The 25,031-nt window shown below is 38.7% G+C and overlaps 2 protein-coding genes across 2 annotated transcripts; one reads left to right on the forward strand and one right to left on the reverse strand.

Moving 5' to 3' along the window:
• Positions 1-751: 751 nt before the first annotated feature.
• LOC137391826 (alpha-1A adrenergic receptor-like) lies at positions 752-9,579 on the forward strand. Its single transcript, XM_068078365.1, has 4 exons — positions 752-787; positions 1,665-2,260; positions 7,527-8,130; positions 9,284-9,579. The coding sequence occupies exons 2-4, from the start codon at positions 1,850-1,852 to the stop codon at positions 9,568-9,570; spliced, it is 1,302 nt and encodes a 433-aa protein (XP_067934466.1). The 5' UTR covers positions 752-787; positions 1,665-1,849; the 3' UTR covers positions 9,571-9,579.
• Positions 9,580-9,704: 125 nt separating this feature from the next.
• LOC137391828 (sulfotransferase 1B1-like) lies at positions 9,705-13,582 on the reverse strand. Its single transcript, XM_068078366.1, has 7 exons — positions 13,321-13,582; positions 12,985-13,185; positions 12,704-12,759; positions 11,144-11,314; positions 10,775-10,924; positions 10,522-10,576; positions 9,705-9,909 (listed from the first exon to the last, which is right to left on the reverse strand). Exons 1-7 carry the CDS (start codon positions 13,511-13,513, stop codon positions 9,800-9,802), a joined length of 936 nt encoding a protein of 311 aa, XP_067934467.1. The 5' UTR covers positions 13,514-13,582; the 3' UTR covers positions 9,705-9,799.
• Positions 13,583-25,031: the final 11,449 nt, after the last annotated feature.

The following is a 25,031-nucleotide window of genomic DNA, read 5'->3' on the forward strand; positions in this document are numbered from 1 at the left end:
TCTGTTGTGAGTAACTACCACCCCTCCCCCCCACCCCCGGTAACGCAGTTTAAGCTTTATCATATTTAGCCAGCTATTTGTCAAGTCGCTCCGTGTCTTGCAGGTCAAAATTTCTTAGCAAAGGACTTCAAACGTTTGTTTACTATATTATTCAGTCCCTATGACATTTCGTTTCACGAATGGTTCAGATCTTATGTATAACAGTGCAGAGAGCATCATTGTCAACTATGTGGTAAATCACATGGCATGTGGAATGACACATATTTTCTCATCTAGATTATTACTCGTTGTCAATTTAATGAAAATCGTAACCATTTTATTATTCAAGAAGCAGCCGATTCTGAAAGCACCTGGTGCCCTTTCTTCTGGCAAAGTAACTTGCTACGACAGCACAAAAGTGGTCAGCAAAGTAGCAGCACTTGAGGTAAATGCATCGCGTGGAAGTGGTTGTTATTTCTTATATTCAGCTAATGTGGCTTGCTCAGTGTATTGATTGCTACGTGATGTAAGAAATTGGACTGTAGCACTTGTTGCTTACTGTCGGCTCCGCATGCTTCATGACGGATACGAATCATAATAATGACGTAGTGAATCTTTCATTCACAGAAATCAATGACTGTTGGAGAGGGATATTCTGATCAGGGTTGTATAGTTCATTAGTTGTTATTACTGACCAAAAGTGTCCAATTTGCTAACGAGTAAGAAGTTGGAGTGCTTGTTCCTTTCTCTGCAGTCTTTGGCCGCTGCCTCACACGATCTGTCTGTATATTTACTACATTATTATATGGTTAGTATTACTTTAAATATTACATATTACAAAATGCATCGGTAATTGTTAAAGATTAGTTTAAAAAAAAATTCTTTTATTGTAAAAATGTTGCTGCTGGGAGAATGTTAAATAAAAAGGTATAAAATATACTTCTAGATGGAACATTCTCTTTTGTAATACAAAAGGATAGCTCATAGTAGAAATACTCCTTTCGCTCATCCACTTGCTAATTATTGTAGCATTTAGCATTCTATTTATGGCTGTCATCTAAGAGAAAAGCGAATTGCTCTAACTAACATGTTATTAGACTAAATAAATTTTCATTCACGATCTCAGAACAAAGATGCTTTTAAAGAGTTTTCTGGATTTTATGGGTAGATGACCGGCAAAGTGGCATATATTAAAACTAACTGATATCGCAGTAGTGAACATTGTTGCTATGACAAAGGTATATCATAGCCATCTGATTGAATCATAATAGGCATATGCTCAGAGCCTTGTGAAGCAGATCATTACTCTAATATTTCAATAAGTTATTCTTTTCTATCATTTCATTCGCTACACAGGGATGACTGCAGTACATTATTGTAGAAAGGGTTAAAAGCTTCAGTTTAGACACGATATCTGTATTGCCTGCAAGGATTCACTTAAGCCTGTACTATTGGATAGCGTGTTCATTTAAAATGTAAGTACAAAAACTTTTTTATTAATAATACAAACAATATAAGTATTCTGTTCTGCTACGATCTTGAGTCAAGCCTCGAGCTAAAAGCCTTTGCTACAAGGCGTGTAAAATGTGGTGTTTCAATTTCTATATTACTCGTAAAAAACCTTTCACCGCAGACAACTAGGTAGTGATATGAAAAGAAGTTAATCATAATTTTACTTGTTTTAGGAAGCTTGCGAAGGGAAGTGGCTCTTCGGTTGTGACCATATGATAAGACGACAGCGAGCTTGACAAAAACAGCAAATGAACTATTTTTATAATTAGTTTAACAAATCTTACGATATCCTCGATGTATCTTCTCTTCTAAAGTCTAACGCCTGATTTGTAAAAAGGTCTCCAATCAACCGCTGTGTATGGATAAACATGTTTATCAACCGCACTGGCAGAATTTAACTAATAGCACTGAGCATGTTGCCTCGCTGCCGATAGAAGTTAAAATTCCTCTCGGATTTCTACTGATTATCATCGTACTGCTAACGATTGGTGGGAATATCCTTGTCTTGCTTGCTGTCTGTGTAAACAAACAGCTTCGGAACACTACTAATTTTTTTGTGGTTAGTCTTGCGTCTGCAGATCTCCTGCTCGGACTGCTTGTGCTGCCATTCTCCACCGTTCTTCAGTTAGAAAAAAGATGGCTGTTTGGAAAGGAATTCTGTGATGTTTGGGCTTCAGTGGATGTGCTTTGCTGTACGGCATCAATTTTTAGCCTTTGCGCTATTAGTGTTGATAGATACATCGGAGTGACAAGACCCCTCCAACATAGGGTATGTCTATTGCTATTTGCGCATGCCTGCTATGTTTGCACACTAAACCATTTGTTGGCAAGCTCAAAAACTTAATCGACTCTGAATCTAGATGTAACTTAATTTGTCATTTGCGCTGTATGTTAACTGTGGGAAGACAACTCCCAGCGTTTTTGGTTGTTTTGTCTATAAACTGACCAATTATGCTAGCACTAATAGTCAATTGTAAAGCAAGAAAAAAAGTTTTACTGATTTGAACTCCTGTAAAATATAATTTGGCTCTCCGTAATCACAGCCTTTCTACTTTTCATCCCCTCATTTACTTGCTGATTGACTATGACTGGGAAGGCAACTAGTCATCCACTTGCTGATTGGCTATGACTGAGAAAGCAACTAGCTATCCACTTGCTGATTGGCTATGACTGAGAAGGCAACTAGCCACCCTTCAAGTAGACAAATTTATATCAATGGTGCTTTTAGATTCTCAATGCGTAGGAGGCATGTGTATGGGAGGCTCTCAGATTCAGTTGCTCACTTCTTACTTTTAGGAGAAATATGTTAGTTTTGTGCCTTGATTTTGGTGCAATAGTGACACATGATGGCCATGCCAATTAGGGTTCATTAACACTGGATATGCGCGTGTCTGATGATCAGCAAGAGCCATGGTCAGAGTTTGTTAAAAATATTTTAATGTTTTTTTATAACCACAATAACCAGCCACTTGCCTTACAACACAAACCGCCTTATCTATCTGTAAATGAACGGGGACCGAGTTCCACTACTTGTTTCATAAGTAAACTAACTGCTTGAGAGCAAGGTGATGAATATATATTTCACAGTGATTAGATATATATAAGAGTACAGTTCAAAATGCGATTAATATACAGTAAACTGCACAATGAGAAACTTCTGGACGTTCTGCTGTTGGTTGCTTCTGCGACGTCTTTTATAGTTTATGCTCGTGGTTTGGCTTTGCCTCTTGGCAGCGAGGTCGAATCAGTAGCCAACCCTCGGCTGACCGGATGTGCTGAAGGCTGTGTCATCTATCGTGAGGGGGCTCGGCCTGGTCATGGCATCAGTTGCCTCAGGGTCGGCTTTTCTCTCTAACCCGGCTCTGGTCTCGGTTTGGTTTGGTCTCACATTTGGTAAAATGTCTTATTGGATTGGTTTATGGGTCTTCCATCGAGTAATTAGCTTGTTAGTCACATTTTGCTTAAAAAAGCCGAAAATAACTCAACTTGAGATCTAAACAAAAGCTTATCGCGGGACCTACTCCATGAGGGATATTTTTTCAACATTTTGTCATACTGTGCTCCTTTAGAATTTTCTGTATGGCACCGGAAAATACTCTAAAGCTAGTGAACTACCAGACTTATCTTGTCCAAGCCTTTGTTGAAATCTGCCATTCAGGTTATTTGTGAACTATTACTAAGCTTCCATACAGCACTAAGGCAGCAACACGCCCCCATGTGGCGCAGCAACACGCCCCTATGTGGCACTGTAACACGCCCCTATGTGGTGCAGCAACACGCATCCATGTGGCGCAGCAACACGCCCCCATGTGGTGCAGCTACACGCATCCATGTGGCACAGCAACACGTCCCCATGTGGCGCAGCAACACGCCCCCATGTGGTGCAGCAACACGCCCCCATGCGGTGTAGCAACACGCCCCCATGTGGTGCAGCAACACGCCCCTATGTGACACTGTAACACGCCCCATGTGGCGCAGCAACACACATCCATGTGACGCAGCAACACGCTCCCATGTGGTGCAGCTACACGCATCCATGTGGCGCAACAACCCACCCCCATGTGGCGCAGCAACACGCCCCCATGTGGTACAGCAACACGCCCCTATGTGGCACTGTAACACGCCCCATGTGGCGCAGCAACACGCATCCATGTGGCGCAGCAACACGCCCCATGTGGTGCAGCTACACGCCCCCATGTGGTGCAACAACATGCCCCCATGTGGCACTGTAACACGCCTCCGTGTGGCGCCGCAACACACTCCCATTTTGCGCAACAACACGCCTTCGTATGGCGCTGCAACGCGCCTCTATGTGGCACTGCAACAAGCTCCCATGTGGCGCAGTAACACTCCTCTATATAGCAATGCAATACGCCACCCTGTGGCACTGCAATGACATCATAAAAACAGCTGTCGCTCTCATTATGACATGATTCAGTGTTGCCATTTGAAAGCGAAAAATCCGTGCGATATGCCATCTTTGTGCCATGGAAACGGCCTTAGCAACCAACAGCGTCCGTATGCATAGCTCTTGCTTTCCTGTTGCTTCATATGCAAAAATTTCTGTTGTTGCGTCGCCGCAACCATCGCTTTGCTATAGTTCCCTATGAAAACAAGATCTGCTTGCTAGCTCAGTGTATAACTTCTGCACTGGCGCACCCAGGTGGCACTACACTATCTCTGTATGGAAACTTACACTTGTATGTCTTAGTATACTGAATTGAATGTACAATGAAATAGCAAGACTTTCCCCATAGATGTTCAGAAGGCTTGATTGCAGACTGTAAAAGCCTTAAGAAAAACTAGTAATTACAAAAGAGCATTTTAAAAGGTTTCATGCAAAATAGAGCACTTTTAACTGCATAATAATGTCTATGTTGTTTGTTTTAGTGTCCTAGCAGTGCCGAAATTGTGCTGAATCAATTTCGTACCAAGATTTATCTTCGATAGCTTTATGTCTATTCAAACTCCTTTACAAGTTAGACTTATTAGGGCAACCCTCTAGTCAGAGCTCATAGCAGGTATGCTCCCTTCATGTTGGGTTGCTTATCTATCAGGTAGATGAACATTTTGATGTACTAGAACATCAGGGCTTGAGATCTAAATTCTCGTAGTTTGTCCTCGGCTATCAGAACTATTCACAAAAGATTGTAGACCAACTGTTTTGCATACCAGTTGTCACAGCCATGCATAATCCTCATCTCGGTTTTTAATAATCAATTTTTGTGAAAATCCTTTGACTTGAAATAACCAATCATTTAGTTCATTTTAGATTGTTTATAGCTATTGTGCAAGGTGCACCAGTGGCCTCAAACCAATTAACTTTCTTATGGGAATAACCACTTGGCACGGTTTCAAAGTTTGCCAGCATGATAGGCTATAAATACAGATATATGGCCAGAGGCCGGTATACAAACTGTTTGCTTGTACTGGGCAAACTTTAATTACGTTCACTTTAATAATACATCAGAAGCCGATCTGCAAAGTGTTCGGTTAAGTTGCACATTGATTTTGCTTGAAAACCTGTCTGCCCGAGGTTACCAATTATAGTATACTGCCCACCAGAATGCTCTTTTTCATCACGGTTAGTTGTCACTTTTTCATATCTAGTATATTAAACATATTCTAATCATGGTGGGTTCACACATCCCATTGCTATTAAAACTGATCTGTGCTGTTGCCTTTAATTAATTCATTAGAGAAAACAAAGTTCAACCAGAAAGGAAATCAATGACTGGTTTAGGAACAAGATTAAATAGACTTATCACTGTTGCAGTCTATGCAATATCTTGGGCTCATATAAACCAGCCTCATGAGAAGATATCTTCAAACATGAGTATGAAAGTATCCAGTTATATTTTTTACCGTTGAGCATAGTTTCTATTCGAACATTATCTCTACCAAAAGCAATGTTAAGTGAATTAAACATTCTCAAGTGATCAAGGGGGGTGACAAGCAATGAGTGAGCTCTTCATGCCAAACCTGTGAAAGTAATGATGCCCCCTACCCACATACGATACATATCTGTAGGTCTGCAATATTCTCATACAAGAAATCCTCCAGAGGCCAAGCTGCTGTAGTCATGCTCCATTGTCATTGGTTACTGGTACATTCTTTTATCATAAACGAGTGCTGTTATATAGGCGTGCTGTAGCACATCTGTTGTTATAGTGTTTTGTCATATTTGTTCGAACCATCAAATCGGTTGCTGTTACAATCGGGTGCTATTATAATCAATTTCTGTCACACGTGTAACAAAAAAAACCTGATTAGCATTGATGCCGATAATCTGTATATATATAAATTTGAGTGTCTGTTTGTGATTCTTGTGTCTAGTAATAGCAATAAAAAAACCGCTCAACACTGAAATTAAACTCAAAAACCTTCGGTTCTCCAGACAGGCGTGCTGACTAAATAATCCGCTACGCAACACGAAGTGGATTAGTTAATCATACTTACCATACTATAGAACAATTGTGAACATAATTATTTCACCTGCCAATTTTTAATGATGATCGGTTAAAATATCCACACTTCACCTAGCATGCTTAAACCAATTTACTAAAAAATTTTGCTAGAAAAAATACATGCCCAGACTTAACCAAAATGCTATAAATATATGTATATATAGCATAAACTTGATTAAACTTATAGTGCACACAGAAATACTCAAACATCTTCATTTAAAAGTTAGAATGGAAAATGTTATGTTTACTAAAAATAAAATTTCTGAGCAAAAACATTTTTTATTCCCCTTTCAAGGCCGGGCATTAAACTAGTAATGTAATATTACAGACTGTTGAGGATATTTTTGACCTGAGATGTCAAAGACGTCATGCTCAGACGGCATGCCTTCGTACTCATTTTTTATGGCTGCCAGTGGGTAGTCAAGCCAACCCCTGACCTTTGTGGCGTGGTGTGTCCAGTCCCAATTGGTCCAGAAATATGGCCAGATGTAACAAACACAAATAAAATTTAGAGAAAACACCATGTCACAACACCGTACAACCATATCAGCAGTTTTTCATTCTTTCTTAGTTAGTCTAATGTTTGCCTCCATGCAATCAACATAACCAATACTTCGTTTCAATCATATTTCATTACTCTATATTCAGCTTATTTCAACAGTGTGCCATGACATTGGAGGCAAAAGGTCAGTCAACTACGTATGCATATTTCTTACTTTCTTGAATATTATTGTTACTATTTGGCTTCAATCATACATTCATTCATGTTTTACTATTGTGCTCATTATACCATGTAATTGCCTTTAATTCTATCAGGTTAGCTTGAAGTTTTATCTTAGTATCGTCTATTACAGACTTCACTTGCAGATGCTGATGTTATATACATGTAGTAATAAAGTTACACGACTAAAGCATCACCAGTAGAAGCTCTTATTCTCCTCTAGTCAGCACAGTCGTTGTCACTTTTTATAAGTGAAGTTTTAAGAACTTAACACAGACAAGCATAGTTTAAATAGAAAAGGAATGATATAGTAAATGTGCTGTTTATTGTCGGTTCCTGTATTTCAGACAATAATGACAGCAAAAAGAACTGTAAGAATCATCATTGGCATATGGATATTATCGTTTGCTATTTCTTTGGGCCCTTTGATCGGTTGGAGAGAGGAACATGATGATGACCAGGCATGTTATGTGACAACCAAACCTGGATTTGTTATTTTCAGCACTCTGTGTAGCTTCTACATACCAGCGACAATCCTCTTATTTATTTATCTGCGAATATATAGAGAAGCAATTCTGCAAGTAGAGTTCCTTAAGCGAGGCTTTAAAGAGGCCAAAACTATGACGGGCAATGATCATCCGAGAACAATTCTGAGAGCTGTAACTAAGCGCAGTTTACTTTCTCAAACTTCAGCTATCTCAAGGCCAACCAAAGAGCCCTTGCTCAATAAGCGAAATACTACTTCTTCACACGAAATGAACCCTGCTGATGAAATGTTCTGCCAGCGAGCGGCAGTGGGTAGTAACAAACTGAAACGGTTAGGACAGCAACACTCAGTGGGGTCGAGAATTTCAAAGTTCAACAAGGAGAAAAAAGCTGCAAAAACACTAGGAATAGTAGTCGGAGTTTTTCTAACCTGTTGGTTTCCTTTCTTCATTATTTTACCTATAGGTATGTAGCCCTAACCTATCTTATGTGTGACTAGCAGAATGCTCGGAGTTGCACGGGTAATAGAATAATTACCAAATGATTTTGAGTAAATCACCTGGAAAACTAGATTTTTACTAAAATCTTTATTAAAACAAAACCCACGTTTTGGGCCAGCTTAACAATCATTACGGCGTAACTGTCAACAGTGCTAGTTATTAACCCCAAGCAAGCGTGTGAGTGTCTTCACTAATGTAATGACTATTTGACCAATGGTTAAATCCGCCGTCTCTAAAGTTGGAGGTTCTGAGATCAAATCCAGTGCTGCGCAGATTTTTCATTGATAGATTTTAATTGCTATAACTGGACACAGGGGGAACAAAAAGACAAACACTGGGATTTATATATACAGTATATAGACTATTATGTTATCGTGTTACTCCTATCGTATATATGACCATATTACTCCTATCTTATACATAATCATATTACTCCTATCTTATATATGACCATATTACTCGCACCTTATAGATGATCATATTACTCCTATCTTATATATGATCAAGTTTTCCTATCTTATATATGATCATGTTACTCCCACCTTATACATAATCATATTACTCCTATCTTATATATGACCATATTACTCCTATCTTATATATAATCATATTACTCCTATCTTATATATGATCATGTTACTCCTATCTTATATATGATCATGTTACTCCTATCTTATATATGATCATATTACTCCCATCTTATACATAATCATATTACTCCTATCTTATACATAATCATATTACTCCTATCTTATATATGATCATGTTACTCCTATCTTATATATAATCATATTACTCCTATCTTATATATGATCATCTTACTCCTATCTTATATATGATCATGTTACTCCTATCTTATATATGATCATGTTACTCCTATCTTATATATGACCATATTACTCCTACCTTATATATGATCATGCCACACATAGCTATTTTATCTACAACCGAGATCTGTAAGTAAATAAACCAATATTATTTCATGTGCATACACAGCTTGAAACATTCCTATTTTATTATTTTATGTTTTTAATTCATAGGTCAGACATAATAAGTAACACCACTCTAAGGAAATATTTTTATGGTTTCAACAATGTACACATTTGCTTTGCTTACAGACTCTCTTTGTACGCAATGTCACGTTCCAACAACATTATTTGATATCGTCTTCTGGTTGGGATACTGTAACTCTCTACTAAATCCTATTATCTACGCGACTTGGAACAGAGACTTCAAAGAGACCTTTGTGAGAGTGCTCAAAGGAGAGCTTATGAGGCAGAAGCATCATGTTGTATCTTATCTCGCTCACATGTCAGTACAGCACATGGCCCCGGCAGCAGCCAATCAAAGGACCATTTTACTGCCCAACTCAACCTCAGCAGAAACTGAACCATGTGATGTGTAACCCATGTATTCAATTCCCTATCACACAGGATAACATGGGACACAAATTGCAAGGTATGACTAAATTTTTTGAGCAAACCTTGTTTGTATGATCCTGATCTCAAATAGTTGGCGCTATGTACTGTCATGCATCTCCATGTACATATTTGATTGTTTATATATAAACTGACGTTCACCAGATACAACAAACTTAGAAATATAAAGACTAGAATGAAGCAAAAGGACAGTTTTCACTCATATTTAAATGGAATGTCATGCCCTGCTGTCCACTGTTGAAGAAATGAGTCAAACATGTCATTTTCAGCAACTGTGAAGTGATTTTTCCAGTCACCAATCTTCCCTGTAAAAGACCAACCATAAATAACCAATGTCATAATGTTGCTTCATAACATCATATGAGAGTATAAAAAACACTAGGATAAGACAAAACAAATATTAACATGACTACGATATTATGCATAAAATATCCAACACGACCTTTCAACAACATTACATAACCTCTTAATAATGCTACACAGTCCCCCAACAACAGTACAAGGCCTCCCAACATCAGTCCCAGGCCTTCCAACAGCAGTACCAGGCCTCCCAACAACAGTACCAAGCCTCCCAACAACAGTACCAGGCCTCCCAACAGCAGTACTGGACCTCCCAACAGCAATACCAGTCCTCCCAACAGCAGTACCAGTCCTCCCAACAGCAGTACCGGGCCTCCCAACAGCAGTCCCGGGCCTCCCAACAGCAGTCCCGGGCCTCCCAACAGCAGTCCCGGGCCTCCCAACAGCATTCCCGAGCCTCCCAACAGCAGTTCCAGGTCTCCCAACAGCAGTCCCGGGCCTCCCAACATGACTACAGTTGATGATGGGTCCAAGAAGAAACCAATAGATTTTTATGTCTCATGTCACGAAACTTTTTGTTCAAGGAGACCTGAACCATGTATTAAGCGAACACTCACCCTTTCTAAAGAGCAGACCCATAGCTTTTTCAAGCATTTTCCCATCAGCTCCTACCTACAAGCAGCCGGAAGAGGATAGCTCCATAGTAATTGAAGGCACCGCTGAGCGCAACCACACACGAGACCTAGCTAGAGATTAAGATGTTGAATTCTACCCAAATCCTCAAGAAAGACGAGGTATTTATTTGAGTCATGCCGAAGGAACCACATGTATTGTGCATAGTCAAGGTAATTGCCAGAAGGCATCTCTTACCAGATCCTGCAATGGTTTACTCTGATGGCAGTGAACTTTGTCCTGCTTCATTTTGCTGAAGTTGGTAGCATCAGCGATTTGCTGTATGAGCTCTGCTGGTCTTTGTGTTCCCATGAACTTATTCAACTTCTCTATCTCGCCAACAGGATCCTACACACAACCTAGCATGTCTATCTTATTTTTTAATGCTAACCATATGCTTGCACTGTAGCTGTTTTAAATACAATCATGCGGAAAAAAAGTTGTTATCAAGCACATTGCGCATACTGTACAGAGATAGGATCACAAGCTAAGCGATGAACAAGTGAAAAACTATGTTAAACTTGACAGCCACTTCTTCAAACATGGTTGTTAATAATTGAATCTCACCATAATCAAATCCTCATAAAAGACAAGGTGTTTATTTGGATCATGTCGAAGAGACCACATGTACTGGGCATAGTCAAAGTAATTGCCAGCAGGCATATCTTTACTTAAAAGAAACATCCGAAGATAAGTTGACAAAGGGGAGGAGTCCCAACCATCCAGATTTAACTTTACCTGCAAGAGGCAATTCAAGTACTGACATATCCAAAGGCGCCGCTTTTTGTAGCCAGGTACTTTGTAGCTATAACCGAAAAAATGAAATAGAAATTTGTATACAATTGGATATTCCCTATGGACTTGGAAACCTGACTATTCCTAATTGAAGCAGACAAACTGCCACATTTTGTACTGCCAAAGTCATTATCAACTCTCAGACTCTTATAACATCCCACTGCCGAGCCTTTTATCTAACATCAGACCATGTAAGGTTTTGTCTCAAGCCCGACAAATCAGAGGTGAATTATTAGATTCAAGATCTTTTTCAAGTATTCACCGAATTACCCAGATCGCTTAGCTATATCAATTGACACTCTGACTGATTTACCAAACCTACTGATACTGCTCAAGATAGTGTTAAATAAAATATATATTTATTATTTATCGTTATGCGAAGATAAGTTTAAATGTCGTGTGCTCTTCTGACTTGTGCCCAAGTACTATCATATATAGTACTGCGACGACTGGATGGTAGTATGCACCCCGACCTACTTGTGCGCTGTGTGACTAGTATGATCACAAATTTACAATTGCGTATCAGAACAATTATTTTAAAGAGAATTTTCATAGAAATACTCATTTATGTTGGTAGTTAAGAATATGCTTGAATGGACTAAAAAACTTAAAACTCTAACTATAATTGGTTCAGGCAAATCTAAACGCTCCAAGTATAAAATATTAGAGATTTGCGAATCATCTCATTTTCAAATAATTCATTCGAGAATGGATTATGAGTAATCTCAGTTCTGACAGTTTTATATCTATGCGTCATTTGTGAACATTCCATGTTAATAAAGCATTGTAACAGGCACCCAAATACAGATAAGGGTATCTTGAGAAAAAAAAAATAACTGAAACTTGTGAGAAAATTCCTAGGAGTGACAAATAGCTGTGCTGATGCAATAACCAACAGCTGATAACTCCCCGACTAGTAATCAGTGTGAGTTTAAGCGGAACATTGTTAAACCTTTTGTGTTGCTTGATACAACAGTGTATAATTTAGGAGTACTCTATAAAATTCATATGAATACACTGCACATATTCACTTGAGTTAATAAACATATATATGGCTAGCGTTTCTATCTGTCCATCAGTAGTGACCTAAACCAACAGCTACAAGGGAATAAATGCGTGATGGACTAGGTTGCCCCTAAGAGCAACTGTTTGTCTTTGTCACTAATTATTCAACGAGTGACTGCTAGTTACAAGTAGGAAGTTAAAATTCAGAAGAATACTTCTCCTTAGCAAAAATAAATAACAGAATAAATAACAGATCATTCAACAATGATTGCTCAATGGGTAGAGAGAAATGACCCTTCATGATGAGAATTGATTTTGCATACTAACCATATTTTTATCTTGATGGTAAAAGGAGACACAGACATCCTTGGGATTCCGTAAGACTGAAACCAAGCATACAATAAATGAGAACCAATTACTGGGATTTTTGACCTTTCAACATTAAATGTGTGACTCTGTTTGCCCTGATTGGTTAGACAAGTAAATAGCATTGAGAAATAATATACTACAGCGACTTAAGTGCAAAGGCGGTCAAAGTCTGAACTTCCAGGAAAACTATGAGTTGTCTTCTCTACCAGATTACTTTCAATCAGAGCGTACATATTTACCTAACACCGTTTTCCTGTTGCGAAACTGCGAAGGCAAAACATCTAGTCTGTAATGAGTGTTGAGCACCCGCGGAGATGGATAGACTTCATCCATCTTGGTAACTGGAAATATATCTATGGAACTAAGATTCTTAGAATCTTGAGTTACCGTAGAAGAACCTTTGAGCAGCATTGTCAGAATTTCCCAGACAAAGTGAGTACCTGAAAAGAAAAAAGACTATGGTTTTATGTACGCAAGTCTGATGATGGAACCACCAAATGTTAAGCATCGTTATGCATATAAAGAAACCAGTTTATCAGTTTATCAAGGCTTTAACAATTATTACCCATATTTACCAGTCTTGGGATACGAGGCTAAAAGAATATCCTCTTCCCTCCATTTGTAAGTGTTATAAGCTTCACGTACTTCTGATAAGCCAGCTTCATCGATAAATGAAGCAGGAACCTGCACAGAACCATCATCACTGGTGAAAAACTGTTTTCTCACTGTTCCTCCTCTAGGATGCACAGGTATTGCTCTATCATCCATAAAAAACTGTCCCGACTGACCGGCTTTGAAGAAGACTCAAACACTGGTTCTATGCAAATAAATGTAGTCATATCTGTTGACAAGTTGTTTTAAAGACCATGAAGTAATAAAATGGTTCTAAAATATAATTAGTGCATAGAAATTCAAATAGATCAATAATTGATCATCCACATCTCTATTACACCAGCTAGCTCTTATATATTCCCAGCGTGACAGCTAGAGATGTGAAAATAACTTCTCCCCTATGTCACTGGTATCAACATGATTGTTTTACAAGTGGAGAAAGAAATTTAGTACAAGACAAAAGAAAGAACATTTTCTGCAGAAAAAAAATCTAGAAACTAGGCATTTACTAGAAATTTACTAGAAATTTACTAGAAACTCTCATTAAATTTTGCAAAAAGAGATAAACTGTATCTTTGCAACTGCTTAGGTGAAAGAACTGGTAGTGTCTAACAGTTTCACCTGACCCCTGGCCACAACAGTAGCAGACTACAAGAGATGCATTGGATCTAGAATACAATATTCTAGATTTTTTGATTTTAATATAAAGCAGCAATAATTTTTATTTTTCAATTCTGAACAGCGAGTTCTGTAATTTTTTACATCAAAAATTAGCATAAAATTTCATACAATATGCTGCTTTTCACAATCTTTTTGTCACCTTTCTCATAAAAAGCTAACGGAGGGATAGCTTTCTGTATGCCTCTTTTGTAGTTAATGAAACTTGTATTCATTGTACAACCTCTCATCAATGTACATGTAATGATACACATACAATACAAGAGTGCATGATATATTAGAATGCTTCACTCCGACAAAAGTAAAACATTTGGTAATGAAGATACAGTCAAACATGGATAACTCGTCCACGGATAGCTCGAACACATGGTTAATTCGAACATTTCCTTTGGTCCGTTCCCACGTAATGATAAATTGCTATAGATAACTCGAACTCAACACTGTTAATTCGAACTGTTTTTTGCCCAACGGCTACCGAAACGGTTGTTATCGCTTTAGAAAATCACTTTATTCAAAGCCATAGAGGTAAACTTCATCTTTTCGTAATTCATAAGCGTCGTTATTACCACCATCGGCAAAATATTTTTGTCAACGACTTTTCTAAAAGTTTGCTGAAATTTGATTTATATTGCGATACGATGAATAGCACGGGCTAGCCGGGTCACGCGTGCAAGGATTTTCGCCACGCACATACAAAACAAAAATCGCATGTTGTTTTTGTTTTGTATGTGCGTGGCGAAAATGCTTGAGTGCGTGACCCGGCTAGCCCGTGATGAATAGTTTTCCGACGTTGATTCCGTGTTGAATCAACGTCGGAATGTTGAATGTTTAAATCGTCTTAAAAATTGTTGTAATTAAACGTATACGTTGTCTGAGCTACAAAAACTATTCTTCGTTTGACCTAAACACAGAATACGTGTGTACATTCAATAAGTATCTATTAAAAAAGCGTGAGTGATATAGAATGTACCGTAAAATCTCGTAAAACTTCTAATTGAACTGCCTCGGAGTGTTGCTCTTAACGAATCCCAGGTAAAGTAAGGTAATCTGCATAAACTTCAAGAAAAAATGGCAAAATTGATCGTAGGTAAAAACCCAAAAGAAAAAAAATGTCTTTTCTTTTGAGTATTTCAACAACGATCAAGTTTTGCCAATGTCAATCTGAAAAACGTCCTGGCAATAACATCACCTCAAACAACAAACCAATCTCAAGTGATAGAAAAATCTCTATACTTTTTCATGAAAACGATTTAAACTTTACATTAGAAGCATTTAATTTGAAACTTTTGCTCGGTCCCTTGAAGTTCGAGTTATCCATGTTTGACTGTATTTAGCTAAAGAATAGTCATGCGTCACACCAGCCACAATGAACAACCTAAGATAAAAAAATATATACACAAATGCTACCTATATATACACATGTGCTACATATATATGCACATGTGCTACATATATATACACATATGCTACATATATATACACATGTACTACATATATATACACTTGTGCTACATATAAATGCCAATTTACAACAAAGTTATAACTTATTTAAGCCAAAATGTCAGTTAGCGAGAAATAATCATATCTTTGTTTCATGAATATTTGCGATGGCCCCCACCATTCTGTCGCAAATGTGTGTATTTTGGAAAGTTGCTACAACCCTGAGATATCTGCTTTATCTAATAAGTCTGATAGAAAACAACTTTAATTGGAGTTGTGCCATTTCTCCAAACTGATAAAGTGGGTTTCTGTAATACTAATGGCCAACTGACTTACTAATGAGAATAGCACCTATGACATTAGGAAATGAGTACGTATATAGACCAGTCAGATTAGGAGATGAGTAGATCACCCGTCAGATTAAATGAACGCATACAGAGCATAAACGTATTACACAAATAGTAAAATTCGCATTAAAATCTTGACAAGTGATTAAATGATGTCAATTCTTTAGAGAAAACTAACATACACTTAATGATCAATACAGGTAGAAACAATAACTAGGTGGAGGAATAAGCTATTCTAGTCCAAATGTCTTATATGTTGTCGACTTAAAAAAAACAAGATCACCTTGACATGCATACTCTTTTGATGAATGACCTAAAAAGGTGTGAATATTTGTCTCAATATTTTGCACAGAAAGGGTGCCATAATCTATTCGCATATACCTTGTAGATAATCTTATATACGGCCTTTTTCCTAAATTGGCACAGTATATAAATCTACACTGACAGAACAATTATCAGAGCAGTATAAGGCCTCATTCCAACTTGTTACACTGCGTTATAGTCCTCTGTGAACACACCATACTACATTTCTTTTTCAACAGCAAGTTAAGCATATTTCCCTTTATCAGCTGTTGACCTTGGGTTGATAAACCGAGCTAAGGCTGGTTCAATCTGTGTTTGAGCCTAAGCTCACAAAAACAAAATATTTCAATTTGCAGTTGTAGCGAAAACTGATGTGATCATAATAGTAAATCATAATAGTTAACAATAGACTGACTAAAAAATTGGGTAAAAAATGCGGAGTAGTTGCCACTTTCTAGAAAGATCCAATAACTCCGGTCTCACTCAGAAAATGACACTTTATCTTCACGGGTTAGTGCCTACTAAGCTGCATTTTTGCTGCAACATGTTTGCAAAATTTGATATTGTAACACATTACCCCAACGTCAAAATAAAAATATAGCTTTACATCTATCGGTTGCACGTTGCAACGAAAATATCTGTGATCAGGGTTTGGTACAACTTAAGACAGAACCAACTAAACTGCGTAAAAACTGCCACGCGCAGACCGAAATCTTTAGCTTACAACTTTGGCTAAGTGAAAAAAAAGCCTAAAACCAAGTAAATCGAGCAAAACTTAATTTCCAATCAACTTGTAATAATATTAATTATTAATAATAATATATATATATACTCGTAGTATTATATATACATGTACAATTACATTATACTGTAATGTGCCACAAATATTATGTGCACTTTTACAAGAATGGCTGTTTATAGCACATAGGTCATGTGTACTCTAACTAATTGCATACGTGACAGATGGCACCATACTACACTGACCGATTGCATACTGCTTTACTGCCTGCTTGAGCAGGAGGCGAGTTGTCTGCTCACAGTCCTTGGATGTAATTGACTTATAGTTTTGCTGTGCTGTGTTGGTTACACATACAAATACAGTTGCACGGTGATAAAAAAAACAAGGGTCTTATGTTATCACAAACATAGGGAATATTACAGTAGCGATGAGGATGAACCAAGTCTTTCTTCAACATTGAACAGTTGAGTATACATATATTTCATCACTTTTGTGCTACTGTGGACTAGTTGCTGTGTATACTGCTACCACTTTTGGGTTTTTTGGTAATATGGATACACGTGAGCCTATACATTTCAATCCGGATGGTGAGGCAAGCCTTGTGTCAACTACTTGGGTGCAGTGAGTTGAAGAGTTTGAGGCTTTTTCAGACTCGAAAGGCATTTTCAATTTGGATGGTGATAATAGAATCATGCGGGCCGAGAGAAAGGCGCGGTTGTTGTATCACGCTGTTGTTGTATCACGCTGGTCCTAGGGTACGTGAAATCCATAAAACATTGACTCAAACTGATAGGGATGTATACACTGAATTTGTAGCTGGGCTGACAGAGCGTTTTAAGGTTGAACCAAATGCCACTTTCCAGCGACATCTGTTCCGCAAGAAGGTTCAAAGTGAAAGAGAAAATGTCTCACAGTATTGTGCTAGATTAAGGGAAGCGGGGAAGAATTGCGGTTATCATAGCCTTGATGAACAAATTTGAGATCCAGTTGTTGAGATATGCATTTCAGAACAACTTAGGCGTAAATTACTAAAAGGAAATGAATTAACACTCGCTAACTTGCTTGCAATTTCGGCTACACACGAAGCTGTAGAAAACAGAGCCAGGGAAATGGGGTCAAGGGGTATAAATAGAACCAGTTTTGCTAATTCCGACGGTGGCAGTGTACACAGCACTAACGTTAGATGCAGTGGGGCCTGTTCAGGAGATGCAATCGGTAATGATGTAGCTGAACTTGCAAGTAATAGAACTGTAAGGTTCCCACAGATCGAAGTTCACACGATGGTCGAAGGTTCTCACGGTCAAAACTAACTAATTCCATTTCATTTCATCACGACATTCATCATAATATTTACCCACATATATTAAAGAAGAACACACACAATGACACACCCTCCACCAGCAGAAAAACATTTAATAAGAAGACACACCTGGACATCAAGAATTCTCACAAACATTTACATATTCTACCTAGGGTTGCCTGACTATGTCAAAATTAGCTAACCAAAGTAAATTAACTCTACCCATCTTGGCTATCCGTTGTCCGAGTTATTGGTCCAACTTGACCATAAAACTATTGCACATTTCCTAACTTTATTATATTTTTAGCACAGCCCATTTTCTAAGTATTTAATCTTAATTAGTTGTGGCTTCACATTCTTATATATATACGACTCCTTCACTTTATGAAGCCGTCTTTTTGAATTGTTCTTATACGTCTCCACAACTCTCTCTCTCTTGAAGCCAGGTATTACTGTATTTTAGTTTTATTTTGAGTGTGAGCCATTGTGCAATTTTAATAGTTTTTAAGGTTGTGATTGTTTCATTTTGGAATTAAATAAACTATTTTTGATTTGTGTGTGTAAGATAACTTGCTCATTTACTTCTTTGCTAACTAATTTTCACACCAAGTAAAATAAGACAACTTCCAAGAACCAGGTCGAATTCAAAACATAAAGATTGCCTCTATTTTTGGGCAAATCTTCACAGAACCAAGTCTGGGGGTCTTTTTGTGGCAAGTGTGGCATTAGTCACAAGCCTAAAGAATGTCCAGTATTTGGAAAACAATGTTACAAGTGCAAGGGAAGACATCATTTTAAATCGATGTGTAGGTTTAAAACTAGGCAAGTAAATACTGTGTCGGTAGGTGAACAAGACGGTGTGGTTCAAAATAGGAGTGAAACGACCTCAGACTTTGAAGTTTCATTTGCTTTTCATAATGGTACCACTCACAAAATTGGGTTACAAAGAGCAACTTTGAAAGTAGGTGGTGTAGACACACAATTCATTATTGACACTGGTTCGGATTGTAACATCGTGGGGAAAAGTACCTAGTAACGGATGAAAGCGCAACCTATTAGGGTGGCCAGACAGGAGAAAGGAAGTCCCAATATTTATGCATACACATCGCAGTCACCCATGAAGATTTTAAGCCAGTTTTGGGCAGTTTTTATTGAATGATGTGCGATTTGTTGTCATAGCAAGCAATGCAGAACCTTTACTTGGTATTGAAACTGTACAGGCACTAAATCTTGTAAGCTTTACAAATCTTGCATCTGGTGAATACAGTGTGAGGTTTCCCAAACTCTTCTCAGGCTCAATAGGTAAAGCTGATCACGAAATTAAGTTGTCTATTAAAGAGAATGTTTTGTCAATAGCTCAACCATATCGTAGAATCCCATTTGCCATGATGAAAAAGTTGGAAAAGCATTTAGGTGAGCTTGTAGCATCCGGCATTATTAAAAAAGTAGATGGCCCTACTAGCTGGGTTAACCCCGTGGTAATCGTTCCTAAAGCAAATGATAAAATAAAGCTGTGCGTAGACATGCGAAGAGCAAATGCTGCTATCATCAGACATCACTACCCAGTACCTACGGTGGACGAATTGTTGAGGGATATGAATGGGGCCCAGTTTTTCTCAAAATTAGATTTGAGGATAAGCTTTCACCAGTTTGTATTGAGCTCAGAATCCCGAGACATAACAACATTCAACACTCATGTAGGGCTATATCGATACAAGAGACTGATGTTTGGTATAAACGCGGCTCCTAAAATCTATCAGCGCGAGGTTTCAAATATTATCCAGGGCATCACGGGTGTAGCAAACTTGGCTGATGACATAGTTGTGGTTGGAAAGACACAAGCTGAGCATGACCGAAGGTTGCTTGAGGTTCTTGCACGCCTGGAGGCAGCAGGTATGACCCTCAATAGGGAGAAGTGTGTTTAATGCTCATAACATAAAGTTTTTGGGACACCGTATATCATCTGAGGGCGTAGATCCAGGAGCTAGTAAAGTCAAAGCCATATTAGAAGCTACTGTACCACAGACAGTGGGAGAACTAAAAAGCTTTTTGGGACTTGTTGGCTACCGTTCAAAGTTCATTCCTTTTTTCTCAAACAAAACTGAGCCTCTACAGAGGTTGACAATGAATAAAACACTCCGCACGCCCATATCGCTGAACAGTAGGGAGTTAGAGGCCTTCAATAGTCTCAAGAAAGACTTGGCTGATTACAAGACTCCGGCCTACTTCGATATTAACAAAAAAACAATGCTGTACACAGATGCTAGCCCATTCGGGGTGGGAGCAATACTCATACAATAAATATCACGGAGTCATACCACGAGTGATATGTTATGTCAGCAGAGCCTTAACAGATGTAGAGACATGATACATGCAAACAGAGCGGGAAGCCTTGGCAATAGTCTGGGCCTGTGAAAGGCTGTACCATTATTTTTTCGGAGTTCAGTTCTCCTTATATACAGACCACAAGCCTTTAGAGGTGATCTATGGCAGTAAAATCAAATGGACATCCTTAAGAATTGAAAGAAGGTGCTCAGGCTACAGTGTTATGACTTCAAGATTGTGTATGTGAAAGGTGCTAACAACATTGTGGATCCATTGTCAAGGCTAATCCGTGTTGCCAAAAGGCCGTCCGAGCTGGAGTACCTAGTGCTACACTTAAAAATATCGAGTTCACGTCAGGTCCACAGTGTTGAACTCAATCACAGCCATAACTGCCAGGAAGGTTGAAAGACCAAGTTGTGTGGACGCCGAGTTAAGCCATGTCCGTGATGCACTTACAACCAACAATTTTGCTAAGATATCGACAGAGGTGCCGCGCATATACCAATCAAAGATTAATTGTGTGTTGTGGGAAAATTACTGCTCAGAGGAAATAGGATAGTAATACCACTAGGGTTGAGAGAGGACATGCTAAGACTAGGGCATGAAGGCTACTTAAGCATAATAGGTACCAAGAGAAATTTGAGATGCAGGGTTCGGTGGCCAAGTATAGATGCCGGAATAGAAAGATATGTTAGGCATTGCCAAGGGTGTCAGTTGACAGGTCCAGCCAACTGTAGAAACTAAATAAGGGTGACTGATTTATCTAATGGGCCGTGGGAAGAGGTCACCTGTGATCTGCTAGGGTCACTTCCAAATGGAGATCACATTCTAGTGCTGGTGGACTACCACAGCCGCTGATATGAAATTAAATTCTTGAAAAGACAACATGCAGCAAGATTATAGAGATGCTTAAAGACAGCTTTGACACTTTTGGCCTTCCAGTTTATCTAAAAACAGGCAATGGATCCCAGTTTAAAGCGATCAAGTTTAAACAGTTCTTGGAATCAATAGGTGTGCATCACCATTCGGTAATTCCGAGGTGGCCAGAGGCAAATGGGGAAGTAGAGAAGCAGAATCGGTCAATAATGAAGCGTGTCAGAATTGCCCATGCAGAAGGCTTAGACTATAAATCTGAGTCAAGGAAATATTTAGTCTCATATAAGAACACTCTCAATAGCATAACAGGCAAATCACCTGCAGAAATGCTGTTTGGCCATAAAGTTAGAACTAAATTGCCCCAGATTCACGATATACATAATGATGAAATTGAGTGTCGTGATCATGATAGCAAGCTTAAGCACAGCATGGTGGAAACCAAGAATAGGGGACGACAACCCCACACCACTAAAGTAGGGGACATGGTTTTGCTTCAGAAAGAAAATCCCAACAAAATTGAAACTACTTTCCATCACCACCCATATAAAGTTCTTGAAGTGAGTGGACCAATGCTAGTTTTAGAGTCTGGGGAGGGCAGGATATTTCGTAGAAATATTAGTCATACTAGACCATATCTGCTGCCTTTTCATGTTGCTGTAGGTGCAGAGAATCTTGATGAAATGCCACACGTCAATGAAAGGAGGGTTCCAGAGACAGTTGCTGATTCCCCACCTATAAGTGTACCTGTAACGACTACCGCTGAACATAGTGAGGCCCAAGAGCCCATGATGCTACCAGAGCAGACTGGTATAAACGATGATCTGGTTTTAGAAAACACTGCTAGGAGATCTAACAGAGAATGCCGGCCCCCGCCTTACCTACAAGACTATATTACATAATAGGGCACCCTCTAAACAAACAATGGCTAAACGGGAGATGTAGTATTATATATACATGTAGAATTACATCGTACTGTAATCAGATCTGCTAACTCAAGAGTGGGGCAATGCGTGAGATTTGGTTTTGGGGCAATTGATGTATCAATGATAGTATATATAAAATCGTGGAACTTGGGGCAAAAATCTCACGTATTTTCATTTTTTCTTTGGGGTGATTGCGTGAGTCTCACGCCCCATGCGTGAGAGTTGGCAGGTATCTATCTATCTATCTATCTATCTCGATAAAATATCTCTTGTGGCCCGATAAGCCTTTAGAGATAAGATGCGACTATAACGATAAAAGAGATCAGATATTCTTGTAAAATCGAGAGTTAAATAAAATCTGCTATTGAGCTTGTTCCATATATATCAAAACTTCATGACTCGGTTAAAAAATGAGAACTTCATAGCATCTGTATTAATAGTGTGCCTAATATTAGACCCACGAGTAAAATAGGCGGAGTTGCACAGTGTAAACTTTTTAAAATCGACCATAAGGTCTTGATTTAAAATTTTCAGTAAAGTGTTTTTATCCTTAGTGCATCTTCTCTCTTCAAGAGTGTGCCAAGACATGTTTTCCATTGAAGATGTAATACTGTCATACTTTTTAAAACCGTTTGCCCATCTGAACGCTCTTCTGTTTATGGCTTCTAAATCCCTAATGATATACATAAAATGTGGATTCCACACCTCTGAAGCATACTCCAGTAAAGGACGACATACACTAAAATAAGCCGCTCTCTTAACAGCATGGGAAGTTCCTTTGAGAGTTCGCATAAGCATGTAAAGGGTGGCATTAGCCTTACGCATAATAAAATTTATATTATCACTAAAATTGAGTGATTTAGAAACCTGTATGCCCAGGTACACAAAGGAATGGGATGAAATAAGCGGAGTGCCTCCATAACTGTATGTATGCAAAAATTTAACCGGCTCCATTGACGTGGATGTGCATTTAGCTACATTAAACTTTAGCTGCCAAGATCCGGCCCACGCAGCAACTCTGCTCAACTGGTCCTGCAATGCTTGGCTGTCGGACACGCAACTAACAGGCCTGTAAAGGATGGCATCATCGGCAAATAAGCGTATAGATGTTGATGGACAGTTTAAAGCATCTGGCAGGTCATTGATGTAAATGAGAAAAAGTAGTGGTCCGAGCACTGAACCCTGAGGCACACCCGAGGTCACCTGCGTTGGCTGAGAAAGACAACCATTAACGATGACCCTGACTGTTCGACCCGAGAGCCAGTCTCGGATCCATGCCACTATGTTTGGATTTAGGCTATAGTATATAAGTTTATGCAATAATTTATTGTGAGGGACCGTATCAAAGGCTTTACTAAAATCTAGAACTAAAACGTCTACTTGAGTATTGTGATTGTTATAAGAAGCTAAATCTGATATTGTATGAATAAGCTGTGATTCACAGCTGTGTTTTTTGCGGAAACCATGTTGAGTTTCACTTAGGATGTTGTTATGATCGAGAAAGTTGCGTATGCTGTGAGCAATAATATGCTCAATTAACTTCGACGGGACGCTAGTCAGAGAAATTGGCCTGTAGTTAAGCGGTGCTTTTCTGTCGCCTTTTTTGAAAACAGGTACGATGTTTGCACATTTCCAGTCTCTTGGAACACACCCTGTATTTAGGGAATGTTTAAAAATTAGTGTCAAAGTAGGAGCTATGTCTGTAGCTAAAAAATTAAGTAGTGCAGGACTGAGATTATCCGGGCCTGAGCCTTTACGGCGGTTGAGAGATTTCAGGATGGCCAGAACACCTTCCTCACCAATATCAATATTTGCCTGCGAGTCAACAGCCCTATCAGACATAGTGGCCGGGACCTCAGGAGTGAGGCCGTCATCGACAGTGAAAACGGATTTAAAATTCTCTGCGAAGCACATTGCCATATCTGAATCAGTTACACAATTGTGTAAGTGATTTATGTTTGAGCTATTTCCCCCCTTTGCTGCCTTGGATACGAGTTGGAAAAGAGGCTTTGAGTCCCCATTATTAAGGCTTTCAGTAATGTGTGATTCTAAAAATTTGTTATAATCCCTTTTAATGAGGCGTTTGGATAAATTGCCAATCGCTTTTAGTTGTTGTAAATTGTGGGGGGTAGGGTACTTTTTGAAAGTGTGGAAGAGTCTTCTTTTCTTACGACTCACTGTCCTGGCCTCTCGTGACAGCCAAAATCTCTTAGTTCTTGGTTTCCGCTCTGGGATTAGTGAATTAGCTATGTTTAAAATGTTGTGCTTAAAAATGTTCCATAAAAAATCTGTTGTACTTGAACTCACTAGAGCTTGAAGATGGTTATAAAGATTTGCTGTTTGTTCCCTTATGCTAACTACTTGAGCCTTGCCAAAATCAAAAAGCGTTCTAGTCGTGCGGGAAACCTGAGGAACAGTTTGTGGCAAAAAACCAGAAAAATCATAGCACAAGGTTGTGTGGTCCGAGAGGCCAACATCGGCATCCTTAAAAATAGGGCAGGGCTTAAAATTCGAAAAAATCAAATCAAGTATATTGCCTCTGCTATGGGTGGGAAAAGTTACATGCTGCGCGAGATCATATTTTGAAACAAAAGATAAAAACTGTTTGGCTAGCCCTCGGCCACCTTGCGAAACGACCGGCTTATCAAGGGTCCATTGGATCTCGGGAAGATTAAAATCACCCAGTAAAACAAAACTACTATCTGTACTATCCTCAAAAAAATTAAAAAGCGAACTCATTTGA

The sequence above is a fragment of the Watersipora subatra genome, chromosome 3 (genome assembly GCF_963576615.1).
Source record: "Watersipora subatra chromosome 3, tzWatSuba1.1, whole genome shotgun sequence".
Classification (NCBI taxonomy): domain Eukaryota; kingdom Metazoa; phylum Bryozoa; class Gymnolaemata; order Cheilostomatida; family Watersiporidae; genus Watersipora; species Watersipora subatra.